This window comes from Ranitomeya imitator, chromosome 9 (assembly GCF_032444005.1).
Source record: "Ranitomeya imitator isolate aRanImi1 chromosome 9, aRanImi1.pri, whole genome shotgun sequence".
In the NCBI taxonomy this organism is placed as follows: domain Eukaryota; kingdom Metazoa; phylum Chordata; class Amphibia; order Anura; family Dendrobatidae; genus Ranitomeya; species Ranitomeya imitator.
This window is the reverse complement of record NC_091290.1, coordinates 132845279-132860534: the sequence shown is the minus strand read 5'-3', so window position 1 is coordinate 132860534 and position 15256 is coordinate 132845279. Positions and strand designations below refer to the sequence as shown.

The 15256-nt window shown below is 43.5% G+C and overlaps 1 protein-coding gene across 5 annotated transcripts in view; it reads left to right on the top strand.

Annotated features, from left to right (window-relative positions):
• The window catches only part of LOC138648963 (serine/threonine-protein kinase Nek11-like), a 247426-nt gene extending 240931 nt beyond the window's left edge, over positions 1–6495 (top strand). For all 5 annotated transcript variants that reach the window (XM_069738971.1, XM_069738970.1, XM_069738973.1 and 2 more), the window contains one exon: positions 5292–6495. In XM_069738971.1, coding sequence (XP_069595072.1) covers positions 5292–5520 — 229 coding nt within the window. In that variant the 3' untranslated portion in view covers positions 5521–6495. The remainder of the gene's footprint in view (positions 1–5291) is intronic.
• The last annotated feature ends 8761 nt before the right edge of the window (positions 6496–15256 follow it).

The following is a 15256-nucleotide window of genomic DNA, read 5'->3' as shown; positions in this document are numbered from 1 at the left end:
GTTTTGGTGAGCTCGTTGGCTGCCTTGCTATTTAGCTCCACCTGAGTCTGTCTTCCTTGCTCCTTGTCAATGTTCCAGTGTTGGATCTGAGCTACTGCATCTTTCCTTGGGCCTGCTGCTCTGCTAGATAAGTGCTTCTAGTTTGTTTTCTGTTTTTTCTGTCCAGCTTGCTATTAACTTTTGCTGGAAGCTCTGAGAAGCAAAGGGGTGCACCGCCGTGCTGTTAGTTCGGCACGGTGGGTCTTTTTGCCCCTTTGCGTGGTTTTCGTTTTAGGGTTTTTTGTAGACTGCATAGTTCTCTTTGCTATCCTCGCTCTGTCTAGAATATCGGGCCTCACTTTGCTGAATCTATTTCATTCCTACGTTTGTCTTTTCATCTTGCTAACAGTCATTATATGTGGGGGGCTGCCTATTCCTTTGGGGTATTTCTCTGAGGTAAGTCAGGCTTGTATTTCTATCTTCAGGCTAGTCAGCTCCTCAGGCAGTGCCGAGTTGCATAGGTAGTTGTTAGGCGCAATCCACTGCTGCTTATAGTTGTGTGAGGATAGATTAGGTACTGCAGTCTACAGAGATTCCACGTCTCAGAGCTTGTCCTATTGTTTTTGGTTATTGCCAGATCTCTGTATGTGCGCTGATTACTGCACGCTGTGTTGCCTGATTGCCAGCCATAACAAACACCACAATAACAACAACATTCGATTCGGCCGCCCCACTCATGCATAGTAAAACTCGTACAATTAACAGGCAGCCCTGGCTGACCAGCCTGACCAAAGAATTGAGACGGGCTTCCAGGATTGCTGAGCGGAGATGGAAGCGATCCCACCCTGCCGACCACTTCACTGCATACAAGCAGTCCCTCGCCAGCTTCAAGTCTGCGCTCACTGCCGCAAAACAAACTTACTTCTCATCCCTCATATCCTCCCTGTCCCACAACCCTAAACAGCTTTTCAACACTTTCAATTCTCTACTCCGTCCCCCCGCACCTCCTCCCTCCCCCCTCATTTCTGCTGATGACTTCGCCTCTTTCTTTAAACAGAAGATCGATACGATCAGAGAAAGCTTTGGCCCACAGCGCCCACTGCCCCTCTTAGCTGCTCAACCCTGCTCCTCCAAAACCAGCTTCTCCACCATGACAGAAGATCAGCTCTCCACCCTCCTGTCAAGATCACACCTCGCCACCTGCACGCTTGACCCGCTCCCATCCCACCTCATCCCTAACCTTTCCACGGTCTTCATCCCAACCCTAACGCACCTCTTCAACCTCTCACTCACAACAGGTGTCTTTCCCTCATCCTTCAAGCATGCCAAGATCACACTTATCCTCAAAAAGCCCTCCCTCGACCCATCCTCTGTGTCTAGCTATCGCCCAATATCTCTTCTCCCTTATGCCTCCAAATTGCTGGAGCAACACGTCCATCTTAAACTGTCCTCCCACTTCTCCTCCTGCTCCCTCTTTGATCGGTTACAATCAGGCTTCCGTTCCCATCACTCAACTGAAACTGCCCTAACTAAAGTCACCAATGACCTACTAACTGCCAGGAGCAAGCGACACTACTCTGTCCTCCTTCTCCTGGACTTGTCTTCTGCCTTTGACACTGTAGACCACTCCCTTTTGCTACAAATCCTCTCATCCCTTGGCATCACAGACTTGGCCCTTTCCTGGATCTCGTCATATCTGACAGACCGAACATTCAGTGTCTCCCTCCCCCACACCACCTCCTCACTTCGCCCCTTGTCAGTCGGTGTTCCTCAAGGCTCTGTTCTAGGACCCCTACTCTTCTCCATCTACACTTTCGGCCTGGGACAGCTCATAGAATCCCACGGTATGCAGTACCATCTCTACGCTGACGACACGCAGATCTACCTCTCCGGACCTGACCTCTCCTCCTTGCTTACCAAAATCCCGCACTGTCTGTCTGCCATTTCAGCCTTCTTTTCTGCTCGCTTTCTACAACTGAACATGGACAAAACAGAATTCATCATCTTTCCCCCATCTCACTCTACCCCTCCACCAGACCTATCCATCAATGTCAATGGCTGCTCACTATCCCCAGTCCCACACGCCTGGTGCCTCGGGGTGATCCTCGACTCTGCCCTCTCTTTCAAGCCACATATCCAAGCCCTTGCCTCCTCCTGTCGTCTCAAACTCAAAAATATTTCCCGGATCCGTGCTTTCCTTGACCGCAACACTGCAAAAACGCTAGTGCATGCCCTTATCATCTCCCGCCTCGACTACTGCAACCTCCTACTCTCTGGACTCCCCTCTAGCACTCTGGCACCACTCCAATCCATCCTACACTCTGCTGCCCGACTAATCCACCTGTCCCCCCGCTATTCCCCAGCCTCTCCCCTGTGTCAAGCCCTTCACTGGCTTCCTATCGCCCAGAGACTCCAGTTCAAAACCCTCACACTGACATACAAAGCCATCCACAACCTGTCTCCTCCATACATCTGTGACATGGTCTCCCGGTACCTACCTACACGCGACCTCCGATCCTCCCAAGACCTCCTTCTCTACTCCCCTCTCATCTCTTCTTCCCATAACCGCATCCAAGACTTCTCCCGTGCTTCCCCCATACTCTGGAACTCTCTACCCCAACACATCAGACTTGCGCCTACCATAGAAACCTTCAAAAAGAACCTGAAGACTCATCTCTTCCGACAAGCCTACAGCCTGCAGTGATCCTCAACCTACTGAACAGCCGCACAGCCAGCTCTTCCCTCTCCTAGTGTATCCTCACCCACCCCCTGCAGACTGTGAGCCCTCGCGGGCAGGGTCCTCCCTCCTTATGTACTCGTGTGCCTTGTTATCTGCTCATGTTTAATGTATTTGTCTATATTTGCCCCGTATTCACATGTAAAGCGCCATGGAATAAATGGCGCTATAAAAATGTATAATAATAATCGAGATTAAATTCTGTGTCGCCACACCAATGACACCAAGGATGAGGATATGCACAGACAGATCACCAAGCAACAATCAAAAAGCCTCAAACAACCAACAAATCCAGGCAGTATTAAACTAACACTTTCAATCACTAATTGCCAAAGGTGAGTATATATAGCAGAGAGGAGTGGCCAACACAGAACAGCTGAGATCATCAAAGCAGGAAAGCTCCAGGAGCTTTCAACTGAACTGATAAACCCCTGCACTGCTAGCAAGCACCTGCACTGTTTAATATGATGGTGAAGAGCTTCTAATTAGTGCAGGAATACGTGAAATCAGACACTGTGGTCTTCTGGCTCCTCTCTGTCCTGGTAAACCCTTGACACCTTCCCTATGCATTCGATCTGACAACTTTTTCTGGTCAATTACCAGGTTTAAATATTATCTGGATGTAAATCTATGAAAGCCAAATGTATTATGTACAAAATTATAGATGCGTTTTCTCAGATCAGCAAGCACTTGACATGTTGTCCACATGTTTATTCTATTTGTCATAAAGGGTTGGTGATCTCTATTACTAGTCATTAAAACTGAGGTAATGGCAAACAGCCATGCCCTGTTTCTGAGCAACATCCCCCATCCCCACGTCAGCCCTTTGGCATTATTCTTATATTTCATGCATTCGAAATCTATTCCATTTTTCTGTATAATTTAAAAAACGAATATTTTTCAGCTCAAGTTGAGTCATTGCTTAAAACAAAGCAAAGGCGACGTTAATCATTGTATAGCTCATGTAGAACATGACCAAGGCTACAAGAGCAAGTGACGGTCACCTCCATCAAATTCACCAGCAAGACGTTGACCCCGATTCATCAAAGCACTTTGAGGAGCTGCAACATTTTTGAGCAATGTGATGCTGCACAAACCTTTAGAAACTTTTGCCATTTTCACACCAGTTACACCAAAATAGGCAAAGCCGGGGGAAGGACTTTAGGATGATGGGGGACATGTTTCCAGTTTGTGACTGGAGTAAGATTCGGAGGCTCCTGATTCATTAAGAAGCGTGAGTCATTGCAGGATGGGGCAGTCAGTACACCCACAATTTAGTTGCTGAATGGCACAATCAGGGAACTCATGATCTAGTTCCAGGGTGATGCAGTTAAGAAGTGGACAGCTTACTTGCAGGATGATATGAAGGATAACCAAAGTGTCTGCGGAGGAAGGTGCCTGGAAGATAACTCTGCCTCCAGAGCTTATTTTAGATGAAGGGGGAAATAGCAGCACTTTGGACGCAGGGTATTTTCGCTGCATTCAATCACGCATGTGTTCATTGAACCATGTGCATTTACCATATCCAATACATTCTATTGTGGAAATTTCTGTTGCGGACTAGTATCTCTGCAACAGAAATTAACATGATGTGGTTCGTATAAATGTATGCAGCGTTAAAAAGAAGCACAGTGAGCATGGGATTCTTGTACCTTACAAAGCAGAGTTTTGGACGCAGCGCAGATGAGCTGCAGCTAAAACGTTGCTATTCCCGATCGTGGGGACGTAGTCTTACCAGCGAGTCAAGTAACTAACACAGAACAAAAGAAATTAAATTTGTCTTCTTGCAAATACATTTTTTACAGCTCTCTCAGCTCTGCTGTATTGCAACTATATTGCGGCCTTGTCTGCTTGTGAGCTGGAACCTCTAGATCAGTGTTAGTTATAATTACACACAGCTCTGCAGTGAGATCAAGAGAGCAGAGATCGGCCATCACACTAATAACCATTACACATCACACTGGTAACTCCACCTTCATGTAAAATAAGCTCTGGAGGCAGAGTTATCTTCCAGGCACCATCCAAGAAATTATTTACAGTCTATAAAGTGATATTAGATGATTTGTTAACAACAAGGCGTCTGATACGAGACACACAGGAATGGCTTTTTCCAGCAGTCTGTAACCGCTATGCCCATATTAATAGTTTAGATAGGTCAAATGTGGTGACAGATTCCCTTTAACAAATCACTTTCAGTAGAAAAAGCTACCAACATCTACCATCAATTTTTAGTTTTAAGGTCAGGTATAAAAAGAGTTTACTACTGATATACAACTTCCTGAGCAAGTCAAGAAGCTCCACGGGCGAGCACAAGATTACAGGCGATGCAAATATCTCCAGGACATGGGGAAATCTTTTTCATTTAGGGTCCATTAGACGCGTGAGTCTCCAGATCAGCAGGGGTGACAGTGTTTCCTCACCTGAGTAGTATATTTCACATACAGATATGGTGTCAATAAAATAAGTGTCCCGGAATAAGTCCGGTAACATGTTATTACCAGGGTGCAGGGACTGGGCTACCTAAAAATATAGATGCTATAAAACAACTATAAATTTTCTTTTTCTGCCTGTATAGGGAATGTGTCCGGCTGCTGGGAGAAGACGCATTCATGGAGGTTTACAATTATTGGAAACAAGTCTATAACCGGCAGAATGGAGACACCACGGAGATAGAAGAGCAGACTCTGTGTGACCCTCAAGTAATGAAGCTGCACCCTCAGCTCTGCGAAAAAGTCCAGCAGCTCCTGTTCTTAGAAGAACGGATAAAAGTGGAGTATCAGGAGCCCTCCTTTACCTGGTTGTAGGGCTTTATTCTTACCGTAATGGGGGACAGAAAGTAAATTATTGCACTGCGGGATTTTTTCTGCAGTGCAGAAATAATCAGTCTTGGATGTTACCCATAGGGAATTTCTATTATCACACTGCATTATATTCGGTACCATATTCACATCTATGAAGCCCACTTTTCTATTAACATATACCATTATTTTATAATGTGTATTCATAGGTACATTTCCTTTTTTAAGACTTTTAAAAAATCAGCCATGCCCACCGAGCCTATAGGTAAATCTGGCCGCGATAAAGGTGCTCATCAGTAAAGCCTGGATAACGTTGACTGCAGGTCTTCTTTGGCCCCGATTCTCAAATGTTCTATGTGTACCCTAGAAGGGGAACAGGCTGTATCTCTGTGTGAGCCACGTATAGGGTGTATCCAGATATGATACCCCTAGAGGTCCTCAAAAAACAGTAGGCAAGTAAGCTAGGAGAACAACTAATATATATATACATAAACCTAAAACGTAACTTTTAATAGACAACGTTTAAAATATCAAATGGATAATGGCGCAACATGTGATAAAGTGCAAAAACGTGCTCATATAACCAGTGCTCTATTAAAAAATGGTTTTGTCTCACCAAATAGTCCTTTTCTTTGCGGGGGCATCCAATAGTATTCTTAGGGGGAGGGGGAGAGAAATTCTATACTACCCCAGTCGTGCCCCTGTATAGCTCCCGCCCTGACAAGGGCAGTCCCCAAGTCAGTCTAGTATATTGTACCCACCAAGATAATGTAACCTTCCCTATGCGTTTCCTCTCCCATAGGGGAGAATCATCAGGGGAACTAACTGAGATATATATGTGGGATATTCCTTTCAAGAGAGGGGAGTCCCTGCGTCGGCAGGTAACCCCCGTGTCCAGTGCTCCCAGTTATGGGCACAGACTTCTGGTAAGGTGTATCTCTGGGTGCAAATAGATCAATGGCTGCACTCAACTGTACTAAAGCAAGGGAATGTGCGATACATGAAATGTGAATAGCATAATGGCTTGTGAAATCTATGAAAAAACACATGAGATGCTTAGCACAAGATTTGGCCAAAAAATGTTGAGCCCATCAACCAAACGTCAAGGTAATCTCATGGATTTAGTACAGTTGAGTGCAGCCATTGATCTATTTGCTATGTAAGTCTTTTTTGGTTATGCACCAGTTCAGACTAGATCGCTGTTCAGTCAGTTTACCTATATTTGCTATGTACTATTTTTTCTGACTTGAACGCCCCTCCCTTCACCATGCTGTGATTTTAATTACCATACATCCAAACACAGTTGGTTCCGACCTTCCTATAAATGCAGGCTTTACCATGTTATTAGCCTGAGGTAAGTGTTCACACTAGACAGACAGGTCAGGGACCCATCCGATCCATGAGATTACCTTGACGTTTGGTGGATGGGCTCACATTTTTTGGACAAATCTTGTGCTACGCATCTCGTGTTTTTTTCATAGATTTCACAAGCCATTATGCTATTCTCATTTCATGTATCGCACATTCCATTGCTTTAGTACAGTTGAGTGCAGCCATTGATCTTTTTGCTATGTAAGTCTTTTTTGGTTATGCACCAGTTCAGACTAGATTGCTGTTCAGTCAGTTTACCTATATTTGCTTGAATCTCTGGGTGGTTCTTGCTCTGACCTCATAATGCCAAATCTCCTCAAATGTTCCCAGAAAAAAAGGGAGAACTCTCTTGGCAAAACTTCAGCTCCAGAGACCTCCCATAGAGGAGCACTCTTAGGGGGAAGAACACAATGGAGTGTTAGTAATAAAGTTTCAGGACACAGAAGTGGGTTGAATAGTAATAAAGTTTCAGTGGCGCACTTTGCACTTTCACCCCAGGTGCAAGACCTTTATTAAAAGCTACCAAGCATGTCTTAATGGTCTTTGATTTAGCACTAAAGTGCATGATCATAGCCTTAGGATGGCTTCATACTCCTGTTTTGTTTCTGCATAGAAGATAAAAAAAAATGTCATCCATTCTTTGTCAGGTGATTCATTCATTTTTCTTATACGCTGGAAAAAAAAATTGTATTGACAATAAAATGGATAACACACGGATGATAGACAAACCCATGTACTGCCTATTTTTTCACCCACCTGTTGACTTGAATGAGCGATTTTAATCCACAAATTGGATTAAAATGTAACTTTTTTTATTATCAGGAAAACAATACAGACGTGACATGTGAAAGGCATCATAGACTGTGATGAGTCTATCCATACTGTACATGAAAATCAAATGTATGGAAGGGTCCTTAGAGATTGTATTTCATTTCCGAAGTTTTTAAGGCCGCCCCTACGCATTAGATTAAAGTCAGCCAAAGCTGCCAATTTTTCTTGTGTTCATCTCACCATCTAATGTTTATAGGGTTCTGTCAGTGGATATATTAGGACGCTAGGATTGTTAATAATTATTACAATAGATGTGGTCATGTCGAGCCTAATTTTCATGTTTAACTGAATATATTAAAATGATTGTTCGGAGGATGAAAAAGGGCTCAGACTGGTATAATAAATCTTTCTAACCCTTACCTCTTGCTCTGGAGCTCTCTTTCTGACACCTACCCGATCCCTACTGGCTTTTACTTTCGGGACGAGTCTCCATAGACAGAAAAAGCCCCCTCAGCCAGCCATTGGCTACAGTGGTGACCCACCTTAGACATTGATTGGCTGAGAGGGCATTTACACCCATTTCTGGCATGCTGCGATGAGACCAGCAGGGACTAGGTAAGCGGCAAAACAGAGTCTATGGGGATTGCAGAGGGTGAGTATTTATTACTTTTTGATCCTAGTCTAAACTCTTTAAAAATAATTTTCACCCCACAACCCTTTTATCTATTAGCTTTCTTCTGATCTAAGCCAACAATGAATACTAGAGTTCATTTAAATATACGGTAGTTAAAAATACATGCAAAATAGAGTTACTAATGAGGGGTCTAAAAAAACGCTAGGGTAAAGCCCAATTTATAGTGTAATAATAATACCTATAAATACTCTCAATATGCAGGCAATATTATCAGCTTGCTTGTACCCTGGGGTATCATATTATATACTGTGTAGTCATAGACCGCATGCAGAGAAAAAAAGAATAACCAATTAACTGTTCACATAATATATTAACGTCCAAGAGTGTGTCCCAATGTGAGTTTCGCCAAGCTTCTTCAGGGGCCGTTCGATATACAGTAGAGACCAGCAAGAACTGAAAAAGCTGTGAAACTGGAGTTGATGGTGACTATTAATATTTTTTAATACCAGTCTGAGCCCTTTAAATATAGTTTGAATCTTCGGGTCTCAAATCAAACATTAAAACGTATAACATAATCTGTCCTTATTCTCCCTTTACCCCATAGGCTTTTTTATCTCTATGTATGGCATTAGTTTTCCACTTTGCCTTCTTGCTCTGGACTTTACCTCCATGGACCAACACATCACTTGTACTCCCATTCTTAGCCAGATCCTCTCATTACCGGGTTTACAAAGCCCATGTCAGCTAATCCCACTCTTCTCCAAGCGGCCGAGCTACGTACTTCCCGTCACTGCTTGAATACTGAGATCTAAATTAAATCTACGGTTCTTCTGAATGTCTTCAGGCTAGAGACCAGCAGCGAACAACACGGTAATAAAAACCTAATCTACTAATACAATATCAACCCCTGTTTCACCCAGACGAGCAATGAAATAATCACAATAGAGGTTATGGAGACCTCTGACGGAAGAGACTCTCGGGGGCCAACTCAATTTTAGCATCAAGTCAAGAGGTGAATAGAAATGTAAGACATGACCTGAATTGGAGGCCGCAAGGACAACTCTGAAGTCTCCCAGGAAGCCCTGAAAATGTAAGATGTAAACTAAAGGGGTTAGTCCGGATTAGAAAATCAAGGCTATTTCCAAAATCAGCTTTATACTTGTGTGCGGGTCTCGCATGGAGCTGAACTTATTAGGTTTCCCAACCTCATTGACCATACTTGCATTACTTCTTGGAGATCAGAGCAACTTTGTGTAGAATCATGGAGCCAAAAGCAAAATTTAGAAAGTGGCCCCTGTACATCATGTCCAACCTCAGTAGGAAATTTTTCTCCAATTTTCCACTGCCTCTTCCATTTATATTGGTTACTTACTGAACGTCATCTTGAATGGAGGTGGACCATTTGAGGTGTTGATGCCCTATGCCTACTAACCTTTTTATCTGGCCATACATTGAAGATAGCTGCCAACTACTTCTAAAAGGAGCAAGGAGAGTCACTGCCAGACACCTCTGTCCTGAGAGGTGCTAAAATTCAACAACCCAATTATTGTTTTCCTTGACTTCAACTGTCAGGATACTCGCAAACACCATAGAGGGTGCGTCAGTCCTGCCAATGCATCAGATTTGGCCAACGTCAATATATCAATGACCACCCTTACCACCATAAAGTCACCAAGATGAATCCCCTTTAGATTACAGATTCTATACAGTACACGGGAACAGCGAGCAAACTATCTTCTTTCAAATGGCACCAACGTGAGAAGCATATTCTCCGCCATGATACGGTATAAATTATATACAATTAAAATTAAATAGATATATGCACAAAGTGCATATATCGGTATGCGCTGAAGAAATAGCGGTAACAGTAGGGACAAATAATCTATTAGAACGAAAATCCCCCGATTGAAAAAGGGGGGTAAGGAGCTGGTAATAGTCTGACAACCAAATCCACGCTGATATATTAGCACTATGTGTGATTCACAGAGGAAAAAATGAATGAGTAGCAGCGCTTAGAAGTACTCCCTACCTCCGTCGCTGATGGTAGAATATAAACGTTCCTCCTGCGAAACAGATGTCCGTGTGGTAAAGATGCTGTAAGCGGGTGGCTGCCCCGGCCGGCGGCGAGCCCCCTCCAACTGAACTCCGGGTGGAGACGGGATCCTGCAGAGCCGACGCCGCGCGTGGTAGCGGCGGTAAGAACAAACGGTGCGCAGGACCTGGGTGACGTAGTATGTCACGTGACCGAATCCCCCGGTGAGTAAGTGAATACAGGGTGCAGCTAGGACCAAACTACCGACGCGTTTCGGAGACGCCTGTCTCCTTCTTCAGGGTTGGTCTCTGCACCACATTCACAGTCCTTATATAGCTGCTAATCTTCTGAGCCAATTAGAAAAGAAGTTCACTGAAAACCAAAAAGTTCTGCACCCATATTTAGTCCTCTTGGTGCAATACTGTCTAGGAGAAAAATCCATTTTGTTTCCGCACGTGACATTGCCTTAATGAAATCACCCCCTCTCCAGTGGGGGTGCACCACAGCTATGCCCATTATTTTCGTCCCATATATTCTTCCGCCATGTACTTCTGCAAAATGTTGGGACAAAGGATGACCCATAAATTTGTTTTTAATATTACGGATGTGCTCATTCATCCTAGTTTTTAGGGGTCGCTTTGTCCTCCCCACATAGAGTTTGCCACATGGGCATTCTATGATATAAATTACCCCAGTGGTAGAACATGTGATACAGTCCCTGATCAAAAATATCTTATCACCTTTTTTAATATCCACGCATTTTAATGTTATTTTTTCTTTACATGCATTACATTTCTGGCATGGAAAAAAAACTTTTAATTTGGTGTGTGTAAAAGAAGAATGTACCAGGGGGAATTTTTTCTGTATTGTGGGAGCAATCATATTACCCAGATTTTGGCCCTTCTTGAAGACAAAACGTGGATGGTTGCCAATACTTCCTCCCAATATTTTGTCATTTTTTTAAAATATGCCAGTGTCTACTGACTATCTTACGGAAGAGATGTGCATTTGAATTGTATTTAGTGATAATGGGGATGGTTTCTAGAGATACTTTAATTTTTTGGGCTGGATTAATAAGTTCCTGTCTAAGTTTACTGACTGCCTTAAGTTTAGATTCCTCCAGCATTGTTATTTCATATCCTTTTTCCAGGAATTTTTTTGTTAGAATTTGAGATTCTACCTCAAAGTCCTGGGATCTATAACAATTTCGGTGAATCCTGGTAAACTGGCTTCCTGGAATGTTGAGCAGCCAGCCTGGAAGATGGCAGCTATCTACAGGAATGTAGCTGTTGGTGTCAGTAGGTTTAACAAAAGTGCATGTGTGTATCTTAGAGTCTTCGATAAAAATTCTTAAGTCTAAAAAATTAATTTCCTTGGTACTGGTGGTGGAAGAGAAATTTAAAAAATACTGATTTTTATTGATATCCGTTAAAAACTGTTTCAAAGAATCCCATCCACCAGACCAAATAAAAACAACATCATCTATAAAACGCCGCCAGAGGACCAGGTTCGCGAGCAGACCTCCTTCCGGATATATAAAATATTCCTCCCAGCTACCAACGTAAAGATTTGCATAACTGGGCGCGAACCTGGTCCCCATGGCGGTACCCCACTGCTGGGAGTAGTAGTCCTCCTTGTATAAAAAGTAGTTATGGTTTAAAATGAACTGCATTAGTTCACCTAAAAATTCGGTTTGTTCCGGAGGGACTTTAGAGAGTTTATTTAGAAAATGTTTTGCAGATTCACAGCCCTTCTTGTGGTCGATGACCGTATATAGTGAGGTTATGTCAAGGGTACCCATAATGTACCCTTCACGCCATTCAACCTGTTGGAGGAGTGACAAAATATGTGTACTGTCCTTAAGATGTGAGGGAAGTAATGGAACAATAGGCTGTAAATGAGAGTCTACCAGTTTAGACATATTAGCCGTTAGGCATTGAATGCCGGAAACAATAGGTCTACCGGGAGGGTTGGCGGCGTCCTTATGAATTTTCGGAAGATAGTAGAACACCGCCAAACGAGGGGGGCCGGAATTCATAAATTCGAATTCCTGCTTATTAATAAAACCCGAATGCAAGCCCCTTCTTGTCAGAATTCTCATTTCTTTAATGTAATTCATGGTGGGATTTCCGTTTAATTTCTTATAAGTTCTAGAATCACTTAGTAGACGTACTGCTTCATTATGGTAAGATTCCTCATCCAATATCACCACCCCACCCCCCTTATCTGCTGGGCGGATGACCAGACCTTTATTTTGTTGTAAAGAAATAATAGCTTTTCTTTCTTTATTGGTGAGATTAAATTTAAATTTATTACACTTTTTGTCACTGATTTTTCTAATCTCATCAATTACCATGGTTTGAAAGGTCTCCATTTGTTGTGAATATTCGTTTAATGGATGAAATTTAGATTTATTTTTAAGATTCAATTACCATGGTTTGAAAGGTCTCCATTTGTTGTGAATATTCGTTTAATGGTATAAATTATATGTTGCGACATCAGTCCAAAACTAATTTTGGCGGGACAACTGTGGGAATATGTCCCACTCACCGCCACTTTATGGTTCAGGAAAAATGAACTTGATGGGCAAACACCATTAGATCATTCTAAGTTGCCACCAATGGTATCTCCAAAAAGATCATCAGATGTTTGTGCAGATGGCTTTAGATCTGATGGCATCTTGAATCAAATAAGCAGCAAACGTCTGATGAATTAGAACATAGTGTAAATCCACTAATACTGTATGTATGTTAGAGTAATACATTTTTTATTAGTTATGCTCACAAACATAAGTAAATAAGGGCTTTGATAAAACCTTGAACTTCAATAATCCATACACAGCCACTTCGTGACCAAGCTGAGCAATCAATCTAAAAATCAATTCGGCACTCTAAATTTAATGCAGAAAAATCAGAGAATATTTTATTAGTATTGATCTATGCACTGTATATAAATATTGACGTTTCGCCCCAAGTCAGGCCTTCCTCAGAACTACAAGCAATAAACAACAAATACAATACATGGATAGAGAACTTAGTATATCACATGCAGCAAACAAAACAATAAAAAATAATAAAAGATAAACTTCATACTCCATATTGCATGTATGCATTAATTATTAGAAGCAGCATAATAAACTAGTGTGCTATATAGAGCTGATGCGTTCTCAATTTGTAAGAAAAAAACATTAGTTGAATCTAATACAGAGCCCAAAGGCTGAGATATAGGAGAAGTGAACAAAGAGGAGGAAATAAGAAAAAAATAAAAAAATATTATAACTAGACAGTCACATACATTGTCTTCAGTTTCTGGTGGCGACATTAATAAATCAGGTACAACTGAGCTAGAAGAAAAATACACACATGTTCAGCATTCTAGTGTGTAGGAACAATGTAGGAATAACCATAGGACAGCAAAGACAATAATGCGTTATAATGAACCTATGTTACGCACAAGGTAGCACTTCACCAGTGGAAAATTCATGAGAAGGATATCACAGCGCTGGGGTCAATGCACAACAGTGCAGGGGATAATGCGCTATCCTTGCTCTAAACTGGGCATCTTAAATATGTCTCTGATGCCTGTGTAGTATGTTGTGTGATTACATCACCGGAAGTGACGTTGCGGAACTTGGGAAGTAAATACTTACCCTATTATGGGCTGGATTACTTGGTGGTGCATCCTCTAATGTGTTCCCCCATTGTTGGTGACCGGAAATGATGCTGTCACAAAATGACTGCCAATCTTCCTTGGTTTGAGGCTCAGGGCCGTATTTGCCACTAGGCACTTGAGGGCACGTGCCTAGGGCGGAGACGATGCGGGGAGGCGGCACCTGAGCAAGGTTTTTTTTTTTTTTTAATTATTTTTTAAAGTCGTGGGTCACCTCCCGACAGCCCGCCCCCCGCCTGCCTGCCTCCCACCCACCCTCCTTGAAAATGATACTCACCCTGCTCCAGCGATGCCTGGTCTCAGCATCTGTAGCGCGTCCTGAGTGAGCGGTCAGGTAGTACCGCTAATTAAGGTCATGAATATGCACATATTCATGACCTTAATGAGCGGTACCACCTAACCGCTCACTCAGGAAGAAGGTGCTGCGCCGGGAGTCGGGACAGAGCCAGAGGGATGTCGGCGCGGCCGCGCGGTATGGGACAGGTGAGTATGAGGGACGGGGGGAAGAAAGAGGACGGGGAGCAGAGCAATGGGAGAAGGAGCGGGGGGTGGAGAGATGAGCCATGCATACGGGGGATTATGAGCCATGCATACAAGAGGTGGGGCATGCAAGAGGTGGGGGGGAATTATGAGCCATGCATACAGGAGGGGGACGGTGGTGGAATATGAGCCATGCATACAGGAGGAGGTGGTGGTGGAATATGAGCCATGCATACAGGAGGTGGGGGGGGGGATTATGAGCCATGCATACAGGAGGAGGTGGTGGTGGAATATGAGCCATGCATACAGGAGGTGGGGGGGGATTTAGGAGCCATGCATACAGGAGGGGGGATTATGAGCCATGCATACAGGAGGGAGGGGTGGAATATGAGCCATGAATACAGCAGGTGGGGGGGAATTATGAGCCATGCATACAGGGGGGATTATGAGTCATGCATATAGGAGGGGAAATATGAGCCATCATACAGGAGGGGGAGAATGTGAGCCATGCATACAGGAGGGGGGGAATATGAGCCATGCATACAGGAGGAGGGGGGGGATATGAGCCATGCATATGGGATGGGAGGGAGATGAGCCACGTATGCAAGATGGGAGGGGGGCTGTTATGAACAGGTAATTCAGAACCACAATGGACCTTGAAGTTCAGAGCACGCAAGGTGACCTGACATTTACCAAAAACATAGGACGAGCTCTGAGACGTGTAAATTCTGCTGACCGCAATCCCTAATCCTATCAAACCACACTAGAGGTAGCCGTGGATTGCG